Genomic DNA, 24126 nt, shown 5'->3' on the forward strand with positions numbered 1-24126 from the left:
GACCATTTTACAAAGATTAGGGATCAATCCCTTATAATTTTTGTTTTCAAAGGTAAAGGGTTTTTATGTTGAGAATTTGGTGTATAGTTTACTTTATGTGTTTGCAAGAGCAAAATATTTTTTAATTAAAAAGACAAAGATAAGTACAAAATTTAAAAGGAAACATTAAGATAAATCACTTTTTTGTGTGCTTAGATTGACAACAAACACAATTTGCTTTTTCACTGATGGATTTGCTAGACATACATAAACATTCACCAGTGTAACATCCCGAACTTTTAATTAACGGTTGACTTAAGTCGTTAAGTCAACACCATGAGTCCGTTATGTCTCCAGACGATGTGATGCTCACGTATGATTAATGTGCTATGTGTGTAAGGTTTTAAAGCCTTAATGATTCATGTGTTAATGTGTCTAAAGGTATATTTTAATGTCTTTGGAGGTGCTTAAAGTGTTTAATGTGTTGTAAGTATTCCCAATGGGTGTTTTGAACTAAATATGAGCCGTAAGGAAGCCTAAGGACTAGTTTTAACATAGGTGGAAACTAAAAAACGGGATTAGGGTCTTGGAGCAGGTCATTAGCTTCTAATTACTCATATTATCCTTTCCTCTTTGAGCCCTAACCATTCCCCATTGCCATAATCAATTCCTTATTCGATTTCATCTTCGTTTGGTTGATTCGAGAGTGTTTTGATCAAGTTTCTACACTCTCTTTGTAATCTCCAGGTATCCCAGGTATAATAACATTGATTTCATGTCCTTTCAATCCCTTGATTCGATTCATAACTGATCTAGGTCTTTAGAGGGTTGATTGGAGTCAAAAACATGAGTTTTAATCGATTCGGTAACCTAAAATGATTGTTGTTGTGTTGCAAATCAATTGGATGTTGAGGGTTGTTTTCATGACATCATTAGAGTCTTAAAATGATGAATTTTGAGGGTTAAAAGTCGTTCATAAGGTTTGGGGTCGTTTGGGGTGTGTTTGGTTAAGTTTTGGAGGTTAAACAATGAGGTTTGTGCTGAAAAGGGGCTAGCTGCGGCGCAGCTACTAAGCTGCGGCGCAACTGGAAACCAGTGACACATAGCTGCGACGCAACTTAGTAGTTGCGACGCAATAGCGACGGAATTTTCAAATGGCCATAACTTTTAAACCGTAACTCCGTTTTTAACAAATAAGCTATCCACGGAATCGTAAGAGAGTCTACTTTCTAATGGTTATGTTTTCAAAAGATGATTGTGATGTCAAGTTTCCAGAAAGGTTAATATAGTGAGTGAATGTCGAGTTTCGTCAAGTTATGTAAGCTTTAAAGTATTAATCGAATGTCCGATGCATCAAGCATTGTCATGAGTCATGTTTATAGGTATTTAGACGTGATTCATGACCATAAGTGAGTGGGTATTTATTAGCTCATTATGTCGTTTAATGATTATAGGTAGTCGGGAATACTTGCAAAGCTCGGTAACTTACGTTATCATTTGTTGTGTGCTTCTACGAGGTAAGATACACTACTTTGACACGCTGAGGGTTCAACAAAAACATAGTTTTCGTATAATAACTTCCCCAAATGGTATCTTGTTTGCTTATGTGTATTCGGGATTATACGGGAGGTGATATGGGCTATGTAGATGCATATTGAAGCCTGAAATGCTACCCCAATGATATGTACTGATATGAGATGCTATGTAGGCTTAATAGATGACATGAAATATGATATGAGATAATAGGTGTTTTGCAACGATATATGACATGAGATGATAGATGATATGAAATGATGTACGATCTATGATGATAAATAATATGCAATGTTGTAATGATATACGATATGCAATGATATATGATGATGTACATTATGTAACAATGCATGCGATGTAATGATATGCTATGAAATGCTATGTAATGTCTTGAGATGAAGTGAAATGTGTTATATGTTGATGATATGTAAAGTGTGCATGACTACATGGCTTATTCATCTAGTTCACTAGACTTGTTAAGTTGCCATGACACGTGCACGTTTAAGGGCCCAAACGTAAAAAGATGATATGTGATGATGTTTAGGTAACGTGGACATCTAAACTATATGTGATGTAAACCGAGCTCGTATATGATATGAAAGTGTTAAGCTTAACCCGTACTTGCCCTTGCCCGGCGGGTGCGTATATGGTTGTTTGGGTGGCTCCTTGCAACATAATTACGTGGTTTGAGTATCTCCGGGTGGCGTGATTAACCACCAATGTCTTTGAACATACGGACTACTCCTGGATTGGCTTGCCATTCCTTAACGACATTGATGGACAACTGAAAAGCTTATCCATCCAGTCGGGTGTGAGGTTTCCTGTTAGGTCCTATGACCGCCTACACACAAACTTACACCTTATATGTGATGAGTGACTTATGTCACACCTAATGTAAGTGACTTATGTCACACTATTCGATGATGCTTATATGATATATGTGAAGTAAAAGATGACTAGGCACATTTAGGAGGACCCATCCTAATATGAAAGATGTTGATGCTATGATATGTATGTGAGACGATATGTTTGATGATAGGTGCCTTACGATTTAATATGACTTTTATATAATGTCTTAAATGGACAAACGTTTCATAAATTATGTGTTATCTTACTTAGCTAATTCGTTAGCTAACACTTGCTCTTTTAAATGTGTTGTGCCCTCAGGTCCAACAATAGTGAGCAGGTAGATGTGAGAAGATGTGAGGCATGGGTAGATGATCTTGAAACTAGCTATAGTTTACCCATAGTGGCTGCTCGCTTTAGATATTTGCTTTATGTTTAAATATTAATGACTTGTATTGATAATGTATATGGTTGCTTAATGTTGGGCAACCAATGGATTTCCATTTGGACTTATTTTGATGATATGGCTAGTAACACCATTTAATGAATAAACCAAACAGATTTTACTGGTTTGGACTTTTAAAGTTAATTCCGCTTCTTTTAACGCCGTTAGGCAAAGGTTTTTGGAAATCCTTGTTTTTAAATGTTGGGTGTTACAAGTTGGTATCAGAGAAATGGTTTAAGTGAACCAAGGACTATAGGTATGCCATAGGAATTGGACTTAAACCGATAAGGAACAAAGTAGGCTCAAGTATGTATACTTAGCCATTGAGATGAAATGCTTTTAGGACGGGCTGGGATGAGTGAGAACATAGGATTAAGGCTTTATGTTCCTTGATGTGTTTTTATGTGTATACTCCTGTTTGTGTAGCCCTTATTCCTCTGTTTCTCGCGCTCCCCGTCGCCAACTATTCTATTGCTATGAAAGACGTCCTGTGAAAGGTAAGGTGCTAATACTCTATTTGAAATTGATGACTTGTGCTTCATATTACACGGACTTTTGCTGAGATGCACAAAACTTGAAGGATTTTGTGAAAATAAGATGATACACAAATGTGGGAACGAACGCGCGTGTGAAAGGATACAATTACAATTATGGTCCGGAACATAGTTGCAAGCGTATCATGACGCGAGTGTGTTTGTATGACCATGCTTGTGTAGACTGGTGTACAAAGTAATGAAGTGGGAGAGATTTTTATGGATTATACCCCTATTTGTCAAGAGTAAATATCGTGTTACAACTTTAGTGGTGTTGATGCTTCAAGTGTATGGAAATGGATGAAGATAGATGGAAAGTGATAGCCGAATGAAATGTTTATGATGAATAATGATGTACATGAAGTTGAACGAAGTGATTGGTAGTCAATGTAGTCGAGTCTACTAGTTAAAGGACATGGATTTGAAGTTTGAAAATAAAATTGATGCTGGTTACTTGAAGGATTATAAGTAGGTGATGCATAGAAGGGTTACCGGGCACACGTATGAAAGGATATAGTTATAATTCCGGTCGCGAACGTAATTGTAAATGTATCCCGAAATGTGTGTTGGTGAGACTGTCTATGTTGATCCGAATGAGGTAAAGATGAGAATGTTGGAATCACAGAAAGGCATCATGTTTAACCGCGGGAGGTGTAGACACGTATGAATGGAATGAAGAATGATGAAGTTAACACTACGGTTGATTGGACTTTTAACCATGAAGCTCTTCAATTCTATGGACACTATAATATGATGTGAAGTCACCTTCGAGATGTGAAGGGTTGAAGTCATGCTAGAGTGTAAGGAAAAACGTTTAGCTTTCGTTTGGAACTAGCTTTCTGGGTTATCGATAGAATGCGGCACATGTTTTGGCCTGTTTTGGATTCGCGACTCGTTAAACTTGATTTCTCTACGGGACGATATATGACGATTGGGACGAGTATCTACAGGTGGAGATTCTTCCGTATATTGCACGGATGTAAGGGCAATGTTGAGATCTTATAATAGTTATTGTTAAAGTATATGAAGTAGAAGTACTCAAGAGTATTTGGTTCCAAAGTGATCATGTCTCTAACCTGTGTGATTAACCATTTAAGGCGAACATTATACTTCTAAAGTCGAGGTTACACGTAGTTTTGAGACGTTCTAATAAAGTTCTCCGTTTTGTTTTGATCGTGAGGTCAAACCCTCAATCGATGTGTGACTAGTACTACTTCCATGCAAGTGCACCTTCTGTTTTTGCCCTCCCTTATAGGAAGAAGTTAAAGTTTTCGATTGTGAGATGTATTTCTTTCTATAAAATGGATTTATAGTTTTGCTATCAACTGATAAAGGTGAAAGTTCCACTAATGCTATGTCTAACCTCATCATGACCCTATTGAGTTTCTCAAAGTACCTCCATGTTAACGACTGGTCTTTGCCATGTCATGAACTTGAGGGATAAAATTTAAAGTTTTCTTTAGATCAATCGATGCACGTATTCGATCCATTAATCATCCTCCCAGGTATATATATCAAAGTCTTTGCTGAAAATCAGTCAATTCCATCCATATATTTCGTCCATACCTGGACTTGTTGAGTTTTGATTGATAGGGAACGTTGGTGTTGTTAGATTTGACGATTTCGGGTCATTCGGTGATTGTTATTGCAATCAATATGTATCTTGAGATCCCTACAGGTATGAAGTTGCTTCCAAAGTCATTTAAATGTTCAAATGGAACCAATATATGGTTCACATCTGGTCTTAAGGCTTGTATGGATTCGATTACATTTGTGAGTCGATTTAGGTCAATCGGGCGTCAAATCGGATGTAAAAGGAGTATAATGAATCTGTAGCTCAATTGATGATTTCATAATGATAACCAGGTCATAATTTGATGTGTGTGAGCTGTAAAGGTCGTTGTGGCATGACTTGAAAGGTTGATGGCGGAAATGGTTTGCAAAACGAAGAGATTATTGGTCTGAAAATTGAGTCATATTGCAAGAAAGATATCTTCCTTATATGAACGATTTAGAAGTTTAATCTTACCTTTCTGGAAACCTCTATGTGTCCCCTAAATTTGATATGAACAAAGTTTCTAGTGATTTTGCCTAGAGATATGCGAAAAACGTCGATTTCCAGAAGTGGTCAGGTTTCTGACGAATTCTGCAGACTTGCCTTGCAAATGTCACAACTTATGCATTAGAGCTCTTCGAGAGTCAACCCTTGCATTTTTGAAAAGGTCTTTTAGTTTTATTCATTTGTTAAGAACTGAGTTTTGTCTCGTTTGGTCATCTTATGACCCAAAAGTTGTACTTAAGGAGGTTTATGAACCATGGTGACGTGCTTACTTGGATGCCATCTGAAACGTGATACGACCTTTTGTGATACGACGTGTTGTAAATCTTTTATGTGAACGTGTGATGGGGCTAGAAGCCTACACAGGACGCCGAAAGTTCCGCTACAAAAGTAATTATTTAATGATCCCTTAACGAAAGTGAGGAAACGCGTCATTTATGGATTAAGAGACGAAATTTTGCGGGAAGGTTGAAGGTAATGATATCAACCATTATTAAATTGGTTAACCAAGAATGTTTATTCCCCGATGAACTATTGTACCATTTCATTGGACATGAAAGAAAAGGAAGTTCGTTAAGAAGTCCTCTTAAAGTGTGAAAGCTAATTGTTGAATGCTTCGAATTGAGACGACTGTTATGTAAACAAAATTTTTAGATATGTTTTGGAAAAGTATGTAAGGAATGGTGAATTCAAATGGTGTCTATAACCCTTAGATGGATGGGAACGAGAAAGGATGATCTAGAAACTTGGGAAAATCATATGATCATGTGTTAGTGCGTTGAGATTTTCATATACCATTGTTGAGTTCACATATAATGGCAACTACGATGTAGGTGTGGATGTCAGTTCATAATATGACCTATTATTGAAAGGAAAGTTGTAGAGCCATATGACATGAAATAGCCGCTCCTAAAGTTAATATTGTTGAACGACTGTTTAATTAGCTCAAAATCGATCGAAGATTTTGTGGTGAGCAAAGAAAGCTTATGTTGAACAAGTGAGTATAATGGTTTAACCATAAGACCCTATGGAGGGATATATTATGCATCGAAAGTCATGGTGAGCAAACCGTTGTTCAATGAATCGTGTGAGTTATATTAGCAAGTTAATGAGAATAGGTGTCGAAAGGGCTCCTTCACCAAATGAATAGTTTTCAATAGAATGTAAATTGTATACTACTTATGAAGGTTGGATAATTGGGTTGACTACCTAGTTGACTTAAAGATTGAACCAAATAAATGACGAAATGGTTAAAATGAAAAGTGAAAGTAGAAAAGACTATGTAAAGAGCTAAATGAGTTTGGTCATGCTAAATTAAAGAACGACCCAAGGGAATTCTGAAATGATATGATAAAGTTAAGGACACGGACAAGTTATTTATATACGAGTGGCGAAATGATTCCGAGGACGGAATCCTCTTAAGGGGGAGGTAATTGTAACATCCCGAACTTTTAATTAACGGTTGACTTAAGTCGTTAAGTCAACACCATGAGTCCGTTATGTCTCCAGACGATGTGATGCTCACGTATGATTAATGTGCTATGTGTGTAAGGTTTTAAAGCCTTAATGATTCATGTGTTAATGTGTCTAAAGGTATATTTTAATGTCTTTGGAGGTGCTTAAAGTGTTTAATGTGTTGTAAGTATTCCCAATGGGTGTTTTGAACTAAATATGAGCCGTAAGGAAGCCTAAGGACTAGTTTTAACATAGGTGGAAACTAAAAAACGGGATTAGGGTCTTGGAGCAGGTCATTAGCTTCTAATTACTCATATTATCCTTTCCTCTTTGAGCCCTAACCATTCCCCATTGCCATAATCAATTCCTTATTCGATTTCATCTTCGTTTGGTTGATTCGAGAGTGTTTTGATCAAGTTTCTACACTCTCTTTGTAATCTCCAGGTATCCCAGGTATAATAACATTGATTTCATGTCCTTTCAATCCCTTGATTCGATTCATAACTGATCTAGGTCTTTAGAGGGTTGATTGGAGTCAAAAACATGAGTTTTAATCGATTCGGTAACCTAAAATGATTGTTGTTGTGTTGCAAATCAATTGGATGTTGAGGGTTGTTTTCATGACATCATTAGAGTCTTAAAATGATGAATTTTGAGGGTTAAAAGTCGTTCATAAGGTTTGGGGTCGTTTGGGGTGTGTTTGGTTAAGTTTTGGAGGTTAAACAATGAGGTTTGTGCTGAAAAGGGGCTAGCTGCGGCGCAGCTACTAAGCTGCGGCGCAACTGGAAACCAGTGACACATAGCTGCGACGCAACTTAGTAGTTGCGACGCAATAGCGACGGAATTTTCAAATGGCCATAACTTTTAAACCGTAACTCCGTTTTTAACAAATAAGCTATCCACGGAATCGTAAGAGAGTCTACTTTCTAATGGTTATGTTTTCAAAAGATGATTGTGATGTCAAGTTTCCAGAAAGGTTAATATAGTGAGTGAATGTCGAGTTTCGTCAAGTTATGTAAGCTTTAAAGTATTAATCGAATGTCCGATGCATCAAGCATTGTCATGAGTCATGTTTATAGGTATTTAGACGTGATTCATGACCATAAGTGAGTGGGTATTTATTAGCTCATTATGTCGTTTAATGATTATAGGTAGTCGGGAATACTTGCAAAGCTCGGTAACTTACGTTATCATTTGTTGTGTGCTTCTACGAGGTAAGATACACTACTTTGACACGCTGAGGGTTCAACAAAAACATAGTTTTCGTATAATAACTTCCCCAAATGGTATCTTGTTTGCTTATGTGTATTCGGGATTATACGGGAGGTGATATGGGCTATGTAGATGCATATTGAAGCCTGAAATGCTACCCCAATGATATGTACTGATATGAGATGCTATGTAGGCTTAATAGATGACATGAAATATGATATGAGATAATAGGTGTTTTGCAACGATATATGACATGAGATGATAGATGATATGAAATGATGTACGATCTATGATGATAAATAATATGCAATGTTGTAATGATATACGATATGCAATGATATATGATGATGTACATTATGTAACAATGCATGCGATGTAATGATATGCTATGAAATGCTATGTAATGTCTTGAGATGAAGTGAAATGTGTTATATGTTGATGATATGTAAAGTGTGCATGACTACATGGCTTATTCATCTAGTTCACTAGACTTGTTAAGTTGCCATGACACGTGCACGTTTAAGGGCCCAAACGTAAAAAGATGATATGTGATGATGTTTAGGTAACGTGGACATCTAAACTATATGTGATGTAAACCGAGCTCGTATATGATATGAAAGTGTTAAGCTTAACCCGTACTTGCCCTTGCCCGGCGGGTGCGTATATGGTTGTTTGGGTGGCTCCTTGCAACGTAATTACGTGGTTTGAGTATCTCCGGGTGGCGTGATTAACCACCAATGTCTTTGAACATACGGACTACTCCTGGATTGGCTTGCCATTCCTTAACGACATTGATGGACAACTGAAAAGCTTATCCATCCAGTCGGGTGTGAGGTTTCCTGTTAGGTCCTATGACCGCCTACACACAAACTTACACCTTATATGTGATGAGTGACTTATGTCACACCTAATGTAAGTGACTTATGTCACACTATTCGATGATGCTTATATGATATATGTGAAGTAAAAGATGACTAGGCACATTTAGGAGGACCCATCCTAATATGAAAGATGTTGATGCTATGATATGTATGTGAGACGATATGTTTGATGATAGGTGCCTTACGATTTAATATGACTTTTATATAATGTCTTAAATGGACAAACGTTTCATAAATTATGTGTTATCTTACTTAGCTAATTCGTTAGCTAACACTTGCTCTTTTAAATGTGTTGTGCCCTCAGGTCCAACAATAGTGAGCAGGTAGATGTGAGAAGATGTGAGGCATGGGTAGATGATCTTGAAACTAGCTATAGTTTACCCATAGTGGCTGCTCGCTTTAGATATTTGCTTTATGTTTAAATATTAATGACTTGTATTGATAATGTATATGGTTGCTTAATGTTGGGCAACCAATGGATTTCCATTTGGACTTATTTTGATGATATGGCTAGTAACACCATTTAATGAATAAACCAAACAGATTTTACTGGTTTGGACTTTTAAAGTTAATTCCGCTTCTTTTAACGCCGTTAGGCAAAGGTTTTTGGAAATCCTTGTTTTTAAATGTTGGGTGTTACAACCAGGGACAAAGAAGTGGAAGTAAACACTCCAACTTGTGACTTTAACGATTAGTTGGTGCAGCTAGAAATGAATGAATAATGTGTTAGAACCACGTTAAATGTGTCCGACACTGATTATTCGTGATATGATAATTGACAATAACTGAAATCCATATGTCTAGTAAGCATACGATGGGCGTATTTACTCTTAAAGACATACTATAGGGTTTCTCATTACATGATTGGAACTAGGGGACTTATATTGCACATAATAAACACACACGGACTAAAATGTAAATGCTCTCTTTATAAATAGAGAGTCATTTCCAACCATTTTGGGTCTAATCTTCATCTCATTCTTGTATGTGCACTTTCTTTCTTAAATTCTTAATCCCATCATCAAGCAATCATCTCATTTTGGGAACCCGAATTCACTGGCAAGTATGCTGAATAATCTTACAGGTTCCATAGGTTTTTCAGGTATTATTATCATCATATTTTCATTATATTTACGATACGAATCATGTTAACCCCAACATAATGTACTTTTTAACGAAAAGCCTTTCGAATTCAGACTATACACTATATGAAGTAAGAAGTCTTGGTTTTTCATATATGGTTAACGGGACAAAAATGAAGTAATTAACATGGGATCAATGGAGACAATTCTCACTTGGAACAGGCTTATTGGTGGGTTTTCTCCCCTCTTTTCTTGGTTGTAATATGTTTTTTTAACAAAATCACTTTGCAAGTCATATATGTGTCATTATACATATTGTGTTGTCATGATAGGAATGTAAAAATGAAATGCCCCAAACCATTTTGACTCGAAAATAATTTGAAAACTTATGATAAACAAGTTGGACAATTTTATACTTAGAAAAAATATTGCAAATTTTCGTCGAAAATCAAAGTCATCAAAATTGAAAAATAACAAATGGAACCTTCTTAACATGTTAATATAAGTCTATTGTAAGAGTTTCAGGTCCCAGAAAGACTAAACGAAGCCTCGGTAAAATTTTGTAAAAATTACAGAAGAGCACGACTCTTGTTTCTGCAAAAGTCGTCCTCAAAGGTCGTCCCTGGGAACAAAGGTCGTCCTCCTGCAGCTTCGTACTTTGACACTTTAATCAACTTTCGACCTTTTCTACTCAATACCGAGCTTCGTACAAATGATAAACAACCTCATTTTGACATAACACAACATTTCCAAATGTCTTTGTACCATCCATTATTACAAAGCAAATTTACAAGACCAAACGGGTCATTTAACCTAATGAATAACCTAATTAACAATGATATGACATATACAAACCAAATGACCACTTGTTTGACATAACTACAAATTTTCCACCAAAAAGAACTTGTTCATTCGAAAACAAAAGCTTGTATCATGAGCCATAATATACCAAGGGATTGTCTATGTCATTACCCAAGTTACCAACCTTCCAAGATGGTCAAAATACCTTCAATAACAACTTTCACTTCAAATTTATCACTTGATCCTTTCCCTTGCTACTACTAATTCCTATAAAAAAAAAAGGTTAAACAACTAAGACGTAAGCAATGCTTAGTGAATGCATATACATATGATCATAATCAAGTTACCAAAACATTAGTGCATCAAGCATCATTCATAGCCTATCGTTTGATAGCCATTTCATTTATATCAATCATAAACACAAAAATCATCACAAATCATTTTCAACATGGCCATGGATTATGCTAGCAGGACTTTACCCACCTATTAGTCTTTATCATTCAATTTGGCTAGTAGGAATTTACCCACCTACTAGCTCACATATTCAAATTCACATTATGCTAGTAGGAATTTACCCACATACTAGCTTTTATCATCAAACATCAATTTTGCTAGTAGGAATTTACCCACCTACTAGCTTTCATTCATTAAATCAACAATTTGACTAGTAGGAATTTACCTACCTACTAGTTTTCATATTCAACAAACATATGGGTCATAGGAATTTACCCACCTATGACCTCTAATAATAAGAACATGATCATATGCATATACACTCACCTTATACTTGGCTATTTGGCACTATATGGCTATTAGGCTCAACTAATCTTCACCACCTATACAATATACATCTATAAGTTCCATTATCTCAATTCTTGCACAAACAACCACTTGAATTCACCATGAACTCATTCATTATAGTATTTGGCTACACAAAACATTTCAACACAACTTTTGTAACATAATTCTAGCCAAACACCCAAAAACATAGGGTTTTCCACTATGGGGTTTCATCATAAAGCTCATTTGCATTTACCCCAAATTTCTCCCTTTTAATTCCATTAGGGTTCTTTTCTAAAAATCCAAAAATAACAAAAACCCCAATTTCAATCATCAAGAACCCTAATTTCTTAATTTAACAATTAAGAAGAATTTATTACCTCAAAAGAACAATAGGACAATTAAAATCCAATTTCATCCCTTTCTTCCATGCCAATTTCGAACTCTCCTCCAAGAATAATTAAACCCTCAGTTGAATTTTAGTTCTTTAATTTGGATTAGAGAATTTAGGGAGTAAATTCATATACTAATTCTTTTGTAGATTGGAAGATTGAAAGAAAGTTGGAGAAAGAATGGTGGAGTTGTGAATCATCAAATTTCAAAAGGGCTGACACTTTGTGGCTTTGCCACGTTTTTTTATAAATTAGAATGGGTATTATACCCGCTAGCTACTAAAGTTCCAACTAATTTAACCCCATATTTCAAAATAAAATACTAGGAATTATTTTAAGGCCTAAAATACATAAAATATTGATTTAATTATCTTTCATATTTTTAGGGTGTTACAAAAAACGTTACATAAATAATGAAATGTATTTCAGAAGTCAGGGGTTTTAAGAAGCCTTCTAAAAGACTATGGTTATGTTTAGCAAAAGCTTTTTAAAAGCTTTTCAAGAGCTTTAGTTTTTTTTTTAAACTAAAAACTCATAAAGTGTTAAAAGTGTTGTTTGAATACAACTAGTTTTAGCTTTTATTTGAAAGAAAATGCTCCAAATTGAAAGCTACTTAAAGTACTTTAGCTTTTCGATGAAGCTTTTAATCTTTAAAAGTATACAGATACCTCTTGAAGTTACCGCTACAGCTACAGCTACCATATCAAACACTTTTAAAAAAATAAACACTCTAGCTAACAATTTTGCTTTAAAGCTACAGTTTATAGCTCTAACTACAAGCTACAACTACTTTTCCCACACATACCATATGTGAAAACATTGACATGTGTTCATGTCAATACGCTCCTTGTTCAAGGTGCGTAATATTGTGAATTTTTAGAATAGTTTACTCCCACCATATATTTCTTGTTAAGCATTATTTCTTTTGAATAGAATGTGTCATATGGCATAATGAGACGTGTATCTGTGATGGGTTGATTGGGTTCAGACTTCAGACTCAGACTCGATCATGTGATCTGTGGCAACACCCCTGCCATGAACTTAGAGCACCAAGTCTTGGATGTAGTGCAGGGTTACATGTGATCGAGTATGGTTAACATGAATCAGTTGGATGAATAAATAAGGGGTCGTTTGGTTCAAAGATTTTAAAAGAAAATTTGATAGAAAAGAATTTGAATATCCTCCTTGTCATGTTAGGTTAACATAAGAATTTAGATATCTTTCCAAAGTCACTCAAATCATGTTATGGTTAACAGAAAACTGATAATTAAAAAGAAAAAAAAAAAAGTTCAAATTTTCATATAAGTGAGTCGTAACAAAATCTTATTTTTAGCAACCAGTTGTATTTGAGGTAAAAATGGAAAAGCCAAACTCAATGGCTACAATCCCTCTCCTGTCTCCCAAAAAAATCGGGCCTAAACCAGACACATTTCTATTTTCAGTAACCGTTATACAAAATCTGAAAATATTCATCGTCAATTCATTCTCTTGAACAATATAAGTTGAAATTTTTTATTCAATTTGGCTTTTGATTCTTTCCAAATCAGGCAAGAATCCATACATACAGAAAAAAGGTTTCCACCTTCAGAAACACCATCTTTTTTACTATAATTCCCCATTATGTTCCCAATCCTCTCCTTTTCCTCGAATTCTCGCAATCGAATCTTATATATGCTCAAAGTTGTTTCAAGATTTTAAAAGCTCAAATTTACGAGCAACCGAGAAAGAGCATTATGATTTGAGGGGGGTCTTTCTTTTGAAAGGGCATTCAGGTTTTGCTCTTTTTGTGTTTCTGAATATAGAAATTTTACAATACTTGTTCACCGAAATGTTTTTACATTCATCTTTTGGGGCATATAAATATATATTGTATATAAGTATCAAGCTCTTGGAAATTTAATTGTGTATGTTAAGTATTTCCAAGTAACATTACTTAGAAGAAGAAAAAAAGATAAAATAAAGGTTTAAAAAAAGGTGGTGAAATTCATACAATGTCAGTAGCTGATGTTGCTTTGAGTCCAATTCCCAAAAAGTCTGGAACTGCTTGTATGCGGAGCGGTGAATCCATAGTGATTTACCTAACCGTTGCTGGTTCTTTGATTCCGATGAGAATAATGGAGACGGATTCCATTGCCAACGTTAAACTTAAGATACAAACATGTAAAGGTTTTGTAGTAAAGAAACAAAAGCTGGTTTTTGGAGGGAGAGAATTGTCTAGAAATAATTCTCTTGTTAAAGACTATGGTGTTTCAAGTGGTGATGTCCTTCATCTGATTCTCCGGGTTTCTGATGTACTCGTGATCATTGTGGAGACTGCTCTTGGGAAAGCATTCGAGTTTGAGGTTGATAGATATAGAAATGTAAGGTATTTGAAACAACTGGTTTTGGAAAAAGCTAAAGGGATTGGATTTGTCAATGCTGAAGATCACAAAATTCTGTGTAATGGTGAGAAGCTTGATGATCAGAGGCTGATTAATGATATATGTAAGAAGCATGATGCGGGGATTCATTTGGTTGTTCAAAAATCGGTGGAAGTTTCATCTAGTTCAGATGAAGGAAATCCTGAAAAACATAAGCAGAATATGAATCCAATTAAACACCCGGATATTGATTATCCATTGCAGCCGATAATTGTGAATCCAGGTGCTAAATTGTCTCCCACCATATGGAGTATGCTAGATTCTGCATCCGAAGGGCTGAAAAAAGGGAAAAAGCCCATAAGATCATCAGAGGGTACCGGAGGAACTTACTTTATGCAACACCCGTCAGGGAACAGGTATGCTGCTGTATTTAAGCCGATAGATGAAGAACCAATGGCAGTTAATAACCCTCAAGGGCTACCGGTATCGTCAAATGGTGAAGGGTTGAAAAGGGGCACGAAAGTAGGTGAAGGCGCATTGAGGGAGGTTGCAGCTTACATATTAGACCACCCAAGGACCGGACCTCGGGTAGCTGGTGATTCAAAGATGGGTTTTGCTGGTGTACCTCCTACGGTCATGGTAAAGTGCTTAAATGGAGAATTCAATCACCCGGAAGGTTATGATGGTGGACCAAAAAATGTCAAGGTTGGATCTCTACAGATGTTTATGAAAAATTATGGAAGTTGTGAAGATATGGGTCCCAGGTATTTTCCAGTGGAAGAAGTTCATAAGATCACTGTTTTTGATATAAGAACCGCCAATGCTGATAGGCATGCCGGGAATATTTTGATGAACCGGGAGGGCGATCGTGTTATGCTCATTCCTATTGACCACGGATACTGTTTACCAGAAAACGTAAGGACTATGATTCATTTTTTAAATTACAGATATACTATATTTATCAAACTGACAACTTGGTTTTATAGTTTGAAGATTGCACGTTTGATTGGCTTCACTGGCCACAAGCCCGTGAACCATACTCATGTGAAACTGTGGACTATATCCAATCGCTGGATGCTGAGAAAGACCTGGCACTCTTGAGCTTAAATGGATGGGATCTCTCACATGAGTGTGCACGCACCTTTCGCATCTCCACCATGCTTCTAAAGAAAGGTGTACTGAGAGGAATGTCCCCTTATGCCATAGGGCGTTTCCTATGCAGAGAAACGATTAACAGAGAATCAATGATTGAGAAAGTTATCCAAAAAGCTCGTAATGCCACGCTCCCTGGAGCAAGTGAAGCCAACTTCCTTAAAGTTGTTTCAGACATTTTGGATTTGGAGCTTGACTTGGTTTCAGGGGGAACTCTTTGAGGTTTGGGTTTGTATAAAAATGTTATATTTTATAACTACACTGTCGTATAATTTATGGCACTTTTATGAGCAGTAGTACTAAATTATTAACTATATCTTACAAAATACCATGGTTATTTGAATAACCTTTGGTTTTTAGTGTAATAAGTTATATACATTATAAGATTTGTAGCATGTGTCTTAGAGTATCGGCAGTGATCAAGCCAAACCACAGGGGTGGATTGAGGTATCACATTGGGGCATCCGCAAACAAGATTGCCAGAAGACAGACCACACAAAAGATGGAGATGCGGCATTCCCCCCACACTCTCGACCCCATTCCCTTTTGCAATTTTTGTTTTGGTTCAGTGAGAGTAAAATTTTGATTGTAATAATTATAAGAATGTGTAAGAAAGATAAAGAGGTCGAGAGATGACGATTGCCTCGGGGAGAAAGATGGAACAGTGGAAGTAATGAGTGGCAAAAGATGAGGAAGGAGATGGCCATGTATTTCACATCCTCTTGAAGTACATTCAATAATTGTGGATTTTATATATGAAATTAATACTCCTAAAACTAAATTTGGATATCACATTTCTAAAGTTACCTATACTAGTCGAGGATTACACTGCTTAGGCATGCAAATTTACTCTTTAGAACTTACTCAACCAAATGTCCTAACTTCAATATGTATTAACAGTTAACAGGCTCCATAGTAAAATTACCAAAAACTAATAAGACAGAAGTTTCAGATTTTAAAAACTTCTTAATATACACACAAAAGTACATGCAGGTTTGAGAGTCAAATGCGTGTTGAAAATGAATGTCTTCCTAAAATCAAATAAATAACAATCTTGCTCAATTTGCTTCAAATCTTGGAACATGGTGAATCAAACAGTCAAGAATCACAATTTTCTTATCACATATAATCATATGTTCAATTACAATCAGATAAGTTTGACCTCAGAAGTCAAAGGTCAAAAAGAATTACCAAATATTTGGACAACATTCAGCTGTAAACTTTGGTCTCCAATTGTTGATCACATCTCCACCACTGATGAATGCCGTGAGCATCCTTAAAATCAACAGCAGGAGTCTTATTAATGGTCAAACTTGCTGCAGGAAGAAGATGTAACGGTTCATGAGATTCTTTCCCGATTGCATTCAAGAAAACACCTGAAATAGAATGCTGTGTTGCCAACCGTTCAATCCCACCAGCTCCTATCTCCTCCATCTTATTCCGGTGTTCAAAATATCCAATATACTCTGAACAAATATGATCCATTGGGTTCACATATAAACACGGGACCCATCCAGCCAATGCAAGAAATGAATCTGCTGGCATGTTTCTTTGCTGATTGGCATTCTTGATCTTTGCAGCAACAGCAAGTCCTGCAGTGAGGAAACTACTAGCAATCCGAATCCCGTGTTTGATGTTTGGATCCTTAATGTTTTCAAGTGGGGCCGAAAGGAAAGGCGGATTGAAAAGATATGAATCAAGAAAGATCCCAGTTTTTGCCATTTGCTTTCCTGCAAGTAACGCCATTGCTGATCCTAAAGAATGGCCCGTTAACCAGATATCTGACTTGAATGTTTGACTACTCACCAAGGTTCTAACAGCTTGCATAGCAATCTCAAACCTTGAAGTTTGATGCAACCCGTTTTTAATAATGTGGATATCTAGTTCTAAATCTCGAGAAAACGCATTGCCTTTGGTTAAGGTGCCTCGGAAAGCAATGACATAAGACGGGGTTCCTTGTGAAGGTGGGAGTTTGTATTTGTAGATAGCACCAAAGACACACGAATCAGCATCGTCTATGAGTTGAGCATGTAACTCAAATTGGAAGAAGTTCCACCAAGGTGGAGCAAGAGCTTCAGATTGCTTGCGGTTTTCCTGGCGGTCTCTCTCTATGATATATACGCCTTGAACCAAGCATGCTGAAACAGACCTTCTGTGATCCACATTAGTCCTGTTTTCAGTACTTTGATTAGTAATTTTCCAAAATAATCCAAATAACGACGCCGTGAGTATTCGTCGCAACATGGGTGGGTCAACTAATGGATCAGAATGGGTTCCGGTCAAAACTAATTCTAGATGTCCTGTTTTGAAATTTTCAAAAACAACAAACTAATTCTGCAAAAAGCAATTTAAGAAATTTCAAGCATTTGGAAACACTATGGGCGACTTCCAATAGCCAAGTTTCATCATTTTACGGCATGTGTCACATTGAAGACTAAAACAACCCAAATCGACCAGCTTAAGCAAATGGGTCGAAATTCTCACTGAAATAATAATAACTGCTAGAGAATGCAAAATGCAGAAAGTCTAACACATGATCAAGTAGTTGTATGCAAAATTTAAGCAGCCCCTAACTTAAGCGAAAGATAAAAGCAATACCAGTCGACGGGGGTCAGGTGTAAGGGACCCGAAAGCTCGAAACATTCCCTTTCTGAAATAACGTCATCCGAGTAGTTTTTCAAGCTCGAGTCTTGATTCTCAATGTTACTGAAAATTAATTTAAACAAAACAAATACTAAGAAGCTATTGTTTCAACCACAACATATCGATATACATTATCGCGTCTAATATTACAGGCCTTCCATACACTATAAGGCGATTTGATGTATAATCAAAAATAGAAGAAAAAAAATAAAAAATCTAAAATTAGATTCAGATCGAGTATAATCATAGTGAATATAAAAAATTCCATAAACAAAATCAGAATTGAATCATTAAGATTTGATGTACCTCTTAATAACAAGACTCATTAAGAAAAGATCTGAAAGAATTGTGCAAAAATCTAATTGAAATTAATCTTCTATTTGATGCGTTTCGATCTCTGGAACTATAGAGCGTCAGGATCTCCTCATGTTGTATTTTTATGTTATGACGTGCCATTTTATTTGTAACCGCCTACGTACACGCCTTAACCAACGTTTTGAAAAGCGAGGACATTATTGTATCATTTTTTTATACGCTTTGCACGGTAATACAAATACATGATGTACAAATATTTAATACACAAATTAAAACGGGACATTTTTCTATTTACACAAAGGTTAAAGGTTTATAAATTCTATTTGTTTTAACTTGTTTATGTCAGTAAAAGAGGTTCCATTTTTATTTTGGGATTAATCACGGAAAAACCAACGTACTTTTTCATTTATATACAGTTGCCCATTATATTTTTTTATTGATGAGGTTTACCTACATATTTTTTTTTTTGTACACGGTTGACCAATATTACCGACTATCACAGGTAAACTGGTCAACTTTGGGTCAACCGTGTACAAAAAAAAGGTATGTGGGTAAACCTTATCAATAAAAAAGTATAATGGGCAACCGTGTACAAATGAGAAAGTACGTCGGTCTTCTCAACATATACTTTTTAATCAACACAACTATATATTATATTATCAATTGTTTCCTTACATTCTATCTTCATAATTATGTCCATAATATAATTATACACTTACACACAACTCAACATCGTTCTAATATAGATCATTTTTAAACCACACGTTAAAAATGAAAATAATATAATTCATCTCGGACGTACAACGCACGGGTCTTAAGACCTCGTTACAAAGAAAAAACAAATTTTGAGGGAGGACACCAACATTGATTATTATTGGGTTGCAATGATATGCAACATCCACAACGTCAAAATGTTCAAAATTTTTCTATTTTGGGTTTCGTATGAAATATTTGGTTGTTATTCCTTTTTTAGTAAGAAAGATTCACATGTATTAAGTATGTGAGATCATCTATAAGATATTTTTTATATCCATACATCACTACTTTTTTTTTTATTAATCACGAAAAGACCAACGTACTTTTCTATTTGTACACGGTTGCCCATTATACTTTTTATTGATGAGGTTTACCCACATACTTTTTTTTTGTACACGGTTGACCCAAAGTTGACCGGTTTACCTGTGATAGTCGGTAATATTGGTCAACCGTGTACAAAAAAGAAAATTATGTGGGTAAACTTCATCAATAAAAAAGTATAATGGGCAACCGTGTACAAATGAGAAAGTACGTTGGTCTTCCCGTGATTAATCCCTTTTATTTTCCATTACAATATTTCTTGACATATCTTTAATCTTTAATATACACGAGAGCAAGTACCCGCGCGTTGCGGCGGTGAGATGGTGGGATAATACCTAGGTCATAGAGTATGATAGGTTATAAGAGTTGATATGTCATAGAGTATGATAGTCAAATGCCTTAGCCGTACGGGCTCCGCACTCGAATTTAAAAATTTGTCGAAAGTATATCGAATGACATCTCTAATGAAAGAGCATGAAATTTTAATAACATCCATACAATTTTTATAATTTAGTTTTTGAAATAAAAGATTTTGAATGAATTGGAGAAATAAATGATTTATGGAGGAGAGAAAAAAGATGATTGGTTGAGATTTGAGGAGAGAGAAAAGGTATTATAGTTATTTTAGATAAATATAGAATAGATATGAGGAGCATTTTGGGGAAGTACTTAAAATCAATATTGAAAATTTTAAGTTCAATTTTGAAAATCTAGGGAAAATCTGCTTTAAAATATAGTATAGATTAAAGAGAAAATTACTTTTTTGGTCCCTTAAGTTGGTAAGATTTTCAGTTATTGCCCTTAAGTAAATTAATTACAGAAAAAACCTTAAAGTTGGTAAAATTTTTCACTTTTAACTCTATGATTAACAACCGTCTATTAGGTCCGTTAAGTGAATGACATATTCGTTATTTCACATATGATCTCTTCTTCTCACACTCAAACACAAACCAGATTCGTCAGGTTTTGCTGAAAACGAAATGTCAACTGAAATCACGACGGCCAGAAATTTGAAAATCACGATCAATAAATTTAAATCTAGATTTATCTCTTGTTAGCTCCGAAGCAGAACACGAAACGTGTTGCAATGAACTTAAAAATCAATCGCGAACGAACCCTAGCCAAAATAATACGATCTAGACTTCGCCAGAAAAACTTGTTTGAATCGAAAAGAAAGACAAAACAAAGCAATTGCACTTCGAATCCAACCAAATCTAGCCAAAACCGATCCTGATACAAGCAATTTCGAATCCAAAAACTCTTATTTCCGATCTTAGATGTGTGTGTCAAGTGTGTGTTTGTGTATGTGTGTGTGTGCTTGGTGTGTGTTTTTCAGTTAACATTTCATTTTCAGGGCGTCGCAATTTTTAAAATTTGGGCTTGTGTTTGAGTTTGGAAGAATAAGAAGAAGGGATCATGGTGAATTGACGAATCTGCCCCTCACATAATGAAGCTAATAGACGGTTGTTAGTCACATAGTGAAAAGTGAAAATTTTGACCAACTTCAGGGTTTTTCTGTAATTAATTTACTTAAAGACAATAACTGAAAATCCTACCGACTTAAGGGACCAAAAATGTAATTTTCTATATATTAAAAGAGAACCTTAAATAACGATATGAAGTAATCTTAACCTTATATAATCTTTAATCTCCACCCTAAGATTAAATTGTTTATATCATCTTTGACTAAACTTTCAAAAAAAGATGATATTATTCCTCCAACTTTAGATAATTAGCTTAAACTAAAACAAAATATTAAATTACACATATTTATTTATCCAACTTTTTATTTATCAATTTTTTTTTAAGAATAATAATAACCATCTTCTTGTATTCTTAACAATTTGATAGGTTATTATTTTTCTAGGCCTTTTCAATATACAAATTTTGTACATATGTTACTTAGTGTAATTTGTTCTGATGATTGACTAATATATATTTACCTTCTAATACTAAAATACAAGATATTTAAAAATATTTTTATAACTATGTTATATATGTATATACTTGAAGGTAATCAAAAATAAAATAAAATGCCCGATTTTTAGTTTTTTCAAAATAAATGAAAATGCATAAAGATATTTATGCTTTCATTGTCAACTTATGTAATTGTTTTATTTTATTTTTTATTCTTCCAGTATTTTACACCTTTAATGTTTTTTTCCATTATGTCAAAATCTTTATATGTATAAATGTATTTTTTTTGTATGTTTCCTCCGCGTTTCACGAAGGTTATAATCTAGTTTATCATGAAAGCAGGGACGGAGCTAGGAATTTTATTGTAAGGGGGCAAATTTAAAAGATTGTATAGGTAAAAAAAGGTTTTTTTAATATATCGATCAAATTCCGATAAATTCATATACCGGCAAAATAATGACCATCCAGTTAACCAACATGCAAACCTCGACATAACAAACCAACTACAACTCATCCTATAACCAAAAACACGAACTATTCACTAAACTTAAACGACCCATATAATGTTATATTATATCTAATCATCTTCATATTAAATCAATAAAAGATAACAAATAATATGTTGTCTAGTGTGTTATGTGTGAGATTCCCAAAAACACATCCCCCATCGGCCCTTCCAATCTATCATCACAATTTCATCTTTCAATTCAAGCAAAAAAAAAGTAAGAAACCCTAATAATTGGGGAAAATATATAAAGATATTTTTATTTAGATCAATATATGATAGTATTACTGGTTGAAGAAGAAAAGATGTATGGAGAAGGAAAATTGAGATTACCTACTCATAGCTACTATCATTTAAAATTGAGATTTGAAAGTTGGGATTCAAATCGTATGTCATTGATTGCAAATGTATTTTATTTTTTATATTTTTTTGGTGTGAACAAATTTTCAAATACAATTTTAAATAAAAAAAATTACATTGTGAAAAATTTAGGATGGGGCAATTGCCCCCAATGCCCCATGTTGGAGTCGTGTCTGCATGAGAGGATCTCAATATATAATTGAATGTTACTATAATGTGTCGAATGTTAACTATTAACTCGTTCATTATATATATATATATATATATCTTCAAAATTGTAAACTTTTATGACTTCAATTGTTAGATGTATGAAGATCTGATATTAATAATATCGTAAGTCCCGTTTCCAGTGTTGGACACGGGTCTAAAATCTAGTATATATTTATATCTATACTATCTTATAAAACATTTTGCTTTTTTTAAAATCTCAAAAGATGATTTGAACTACCTAAATTACCTTTCTTCTTTATTAACTAATTTAAACATCTCTACCTAATACACCTATAATACCCTCAAATCTCAATCACTCATTTTTTTCTCTCCCCACAAATCTCAACCACTCATTTTTTTCTCTCTCCTCCATAAATCATTTTATTCCTTTAATTTATTCAAAATCTTTTATCTCAAAAACCGTATATCGATAAATTATAAAAATTGTATGGGTGTTCTTAAAATTTCATGCTCTTTTATTAGAGATGTCATTCGATATACTTTCGACGAATTTTTAAATCTGAGGGGGAGCCTGTACGGCTAAGGCATTTGGCCATCACACTCTATAACTTATCACCTCCTATGACCTATCACCCCCACCATCTCACCGCCGCATTGCGCGGGTACTATTGCTCGTATATATATATATATATATATATATATATATATATGGGAAAAGCTTAGATACCCGACAACCTTGTATTCTCATCCTCCTATATATATATATATATATATATAATATAAATCACAATTTTTTATAATTTTTGATGAAATTGTTTCTTAACACATCAATTTCAGCCATTTTAATATATACTAAAAAACAGTTGAACTAATGACTTATTAATCAATCATATCGCTTGATTTCATCAAATTGACTCTCGTTGATGTTATCATTTAGTTTTATACATAATTAATTAATAAAAACAAATAACTAAAATAATTATTTTTACAATGTTATCAATCAAAAATATGTTTATATTTTAATTCTTTTTTTTTCATAATAATATCACATTATGAGTTCAACTGGTTTCAAAAAATTTTATAATAGAGAAATTATTGTAGCATGTGCATTGTGGAATGACTAAGGTAAACAATTTCATCAAATAATGATAGTGACGACCCTGTGATTATTGTATTACAAATTGCAAAGTATAACACTTAAAACCGTGTATCATTAAAATTATAAGCTTTTATGAACTAAATTTATGAAAATCTAATACCCTATTGATAATATCAGAAACTTCGTGACACAGGTCTAATATAGTAATTTAATATCTCACAAATGATATGCAGCATGAAACATACGTTGCGCATATTTAAAGATTTGTTTTACAAACAAAGTATTCGACGACAAAGTTATGATTAAAATTTACTAAACTTATATGATTTGAATGGTTTTCATTTTTGTTTTATCGTTGTTTCTCATGTTTAATTCATGTCTTTGAATCTCCAAACTAGCTTATTCTCCAAGTGATGTAGGTTGTTTCAATGATTGAAATAATACTGCCTTAAATGATTGAAGCATCCATTACCATCATTGCAAAATTGGAAATAGAAAATAAAAATTAGAAAGAGAGGAGTACATATAT

At 34.5% G+C, this 24126-nt stretch overlaps 2 protein-coding genes across 2 annotated transcripts; one reads left to right on the forward strand and one right to left on the reverse strand.

Moving 5' to 3' along the window:
- Positions 1–13541: 13541 nt before the first annotated feature.
- LOC122585637 (phosphatidylinositol 4-kinase gamma 2) lies at positions 13542–15833 on the forward strand. Its single transcript, XM_043757765.1, has 2 exons — positions 13542–15273; positions 15345–15833. Exons 1-2 carry the CDS (start codon positions 13990–13992, stop codon positions 15729–15731), a joined length of 1671 nt encoding a protein of 556 aa, XP_043613700.1. The 5' UTR covers positions 13542–13989; the 3' UTR covers positions 15732–15833.
- A 767-nt stretch (positions 15834–16600) lies between these two features.
- Positions 16601–18587, reverse strand: LOC122578684 (GDSL esterase/lipase At4g10955-like). The gene is made up of 3 exons (XM_043750706.1): positions 18460–18587; positions 18109–18216; positions 16601–17680 (listed from the first exon to the last, which is right to left on the reverse strand). The coding sequence occupies exons 1-3, from the start codon at positions 18477–18479 to the stop codon at positions 16720–16722; spliced, it is 1089 nt and encodes a 362-aa protein (XP_043606641.1). The 5' UTR covers positions 18480–18587; the 3' UTR covers positions 16601–16719.
- Positions 18588–24126: the final 5539 nt, after the last annotated feature.

The sequence above is a fragment of the Erigeron canadensis genome, chromosome 1, assembly GCF_010389155.1.
Source record: "Erigeron canadensis isolate Cc75 chromosome 1, C_canadensis_v1, whole genome shotgun sequence".
In the NCBI taxonomy this organism is placed as follows: domain Eukaryota; kingdom Viridiplantae; phylum Streptophyta; class Magnoliopsida; order Asterales; family Asteraceae; genus Erigeron; species Erigeron canadensis.

What these genes read in the sequence shown, in the direction of transcription:
- LOC122585637 (XM_043757765.1), top strand. Translation starts at nt 13,990, where the DNA reads ATGTCAGTAGCTGATGTTGCTTTGAGTCCAATTCCCAAAAAGTCTGGA. An exon ending in GATACTGTTTACCAGAAAAC is followed by an intron (nt 15,274 to 15,344) that starts GTAAGGACTATG and finishes TTGGTTTTATAG; the next exon opens with TTTGAAGATTGCACGTTTGA.
- LOC122578684 (XM_043750706.1), bottom strand. Translation starts at nt 18,479, where the DNA reads ATGAGTCTTGTTATTAAGAG. An exon ending in ATGAGTCTTGTTATTAAGAG is followed by an intron (nt 18,217 to 18,459) that starts GTACATCAAATC and finishes ATTAATTTTCAG; the next exon opens with TAACATTGAGAATCAAGACT. An exon ending in CACCTGACCCCCGTCGACTG is followed by an intron (nt 17,681 to 18,108) that starts GTATTGCTTTTA and finishes TACTGAAAACAG; the next exon opens with GACTAATGTGGATCACAGAA.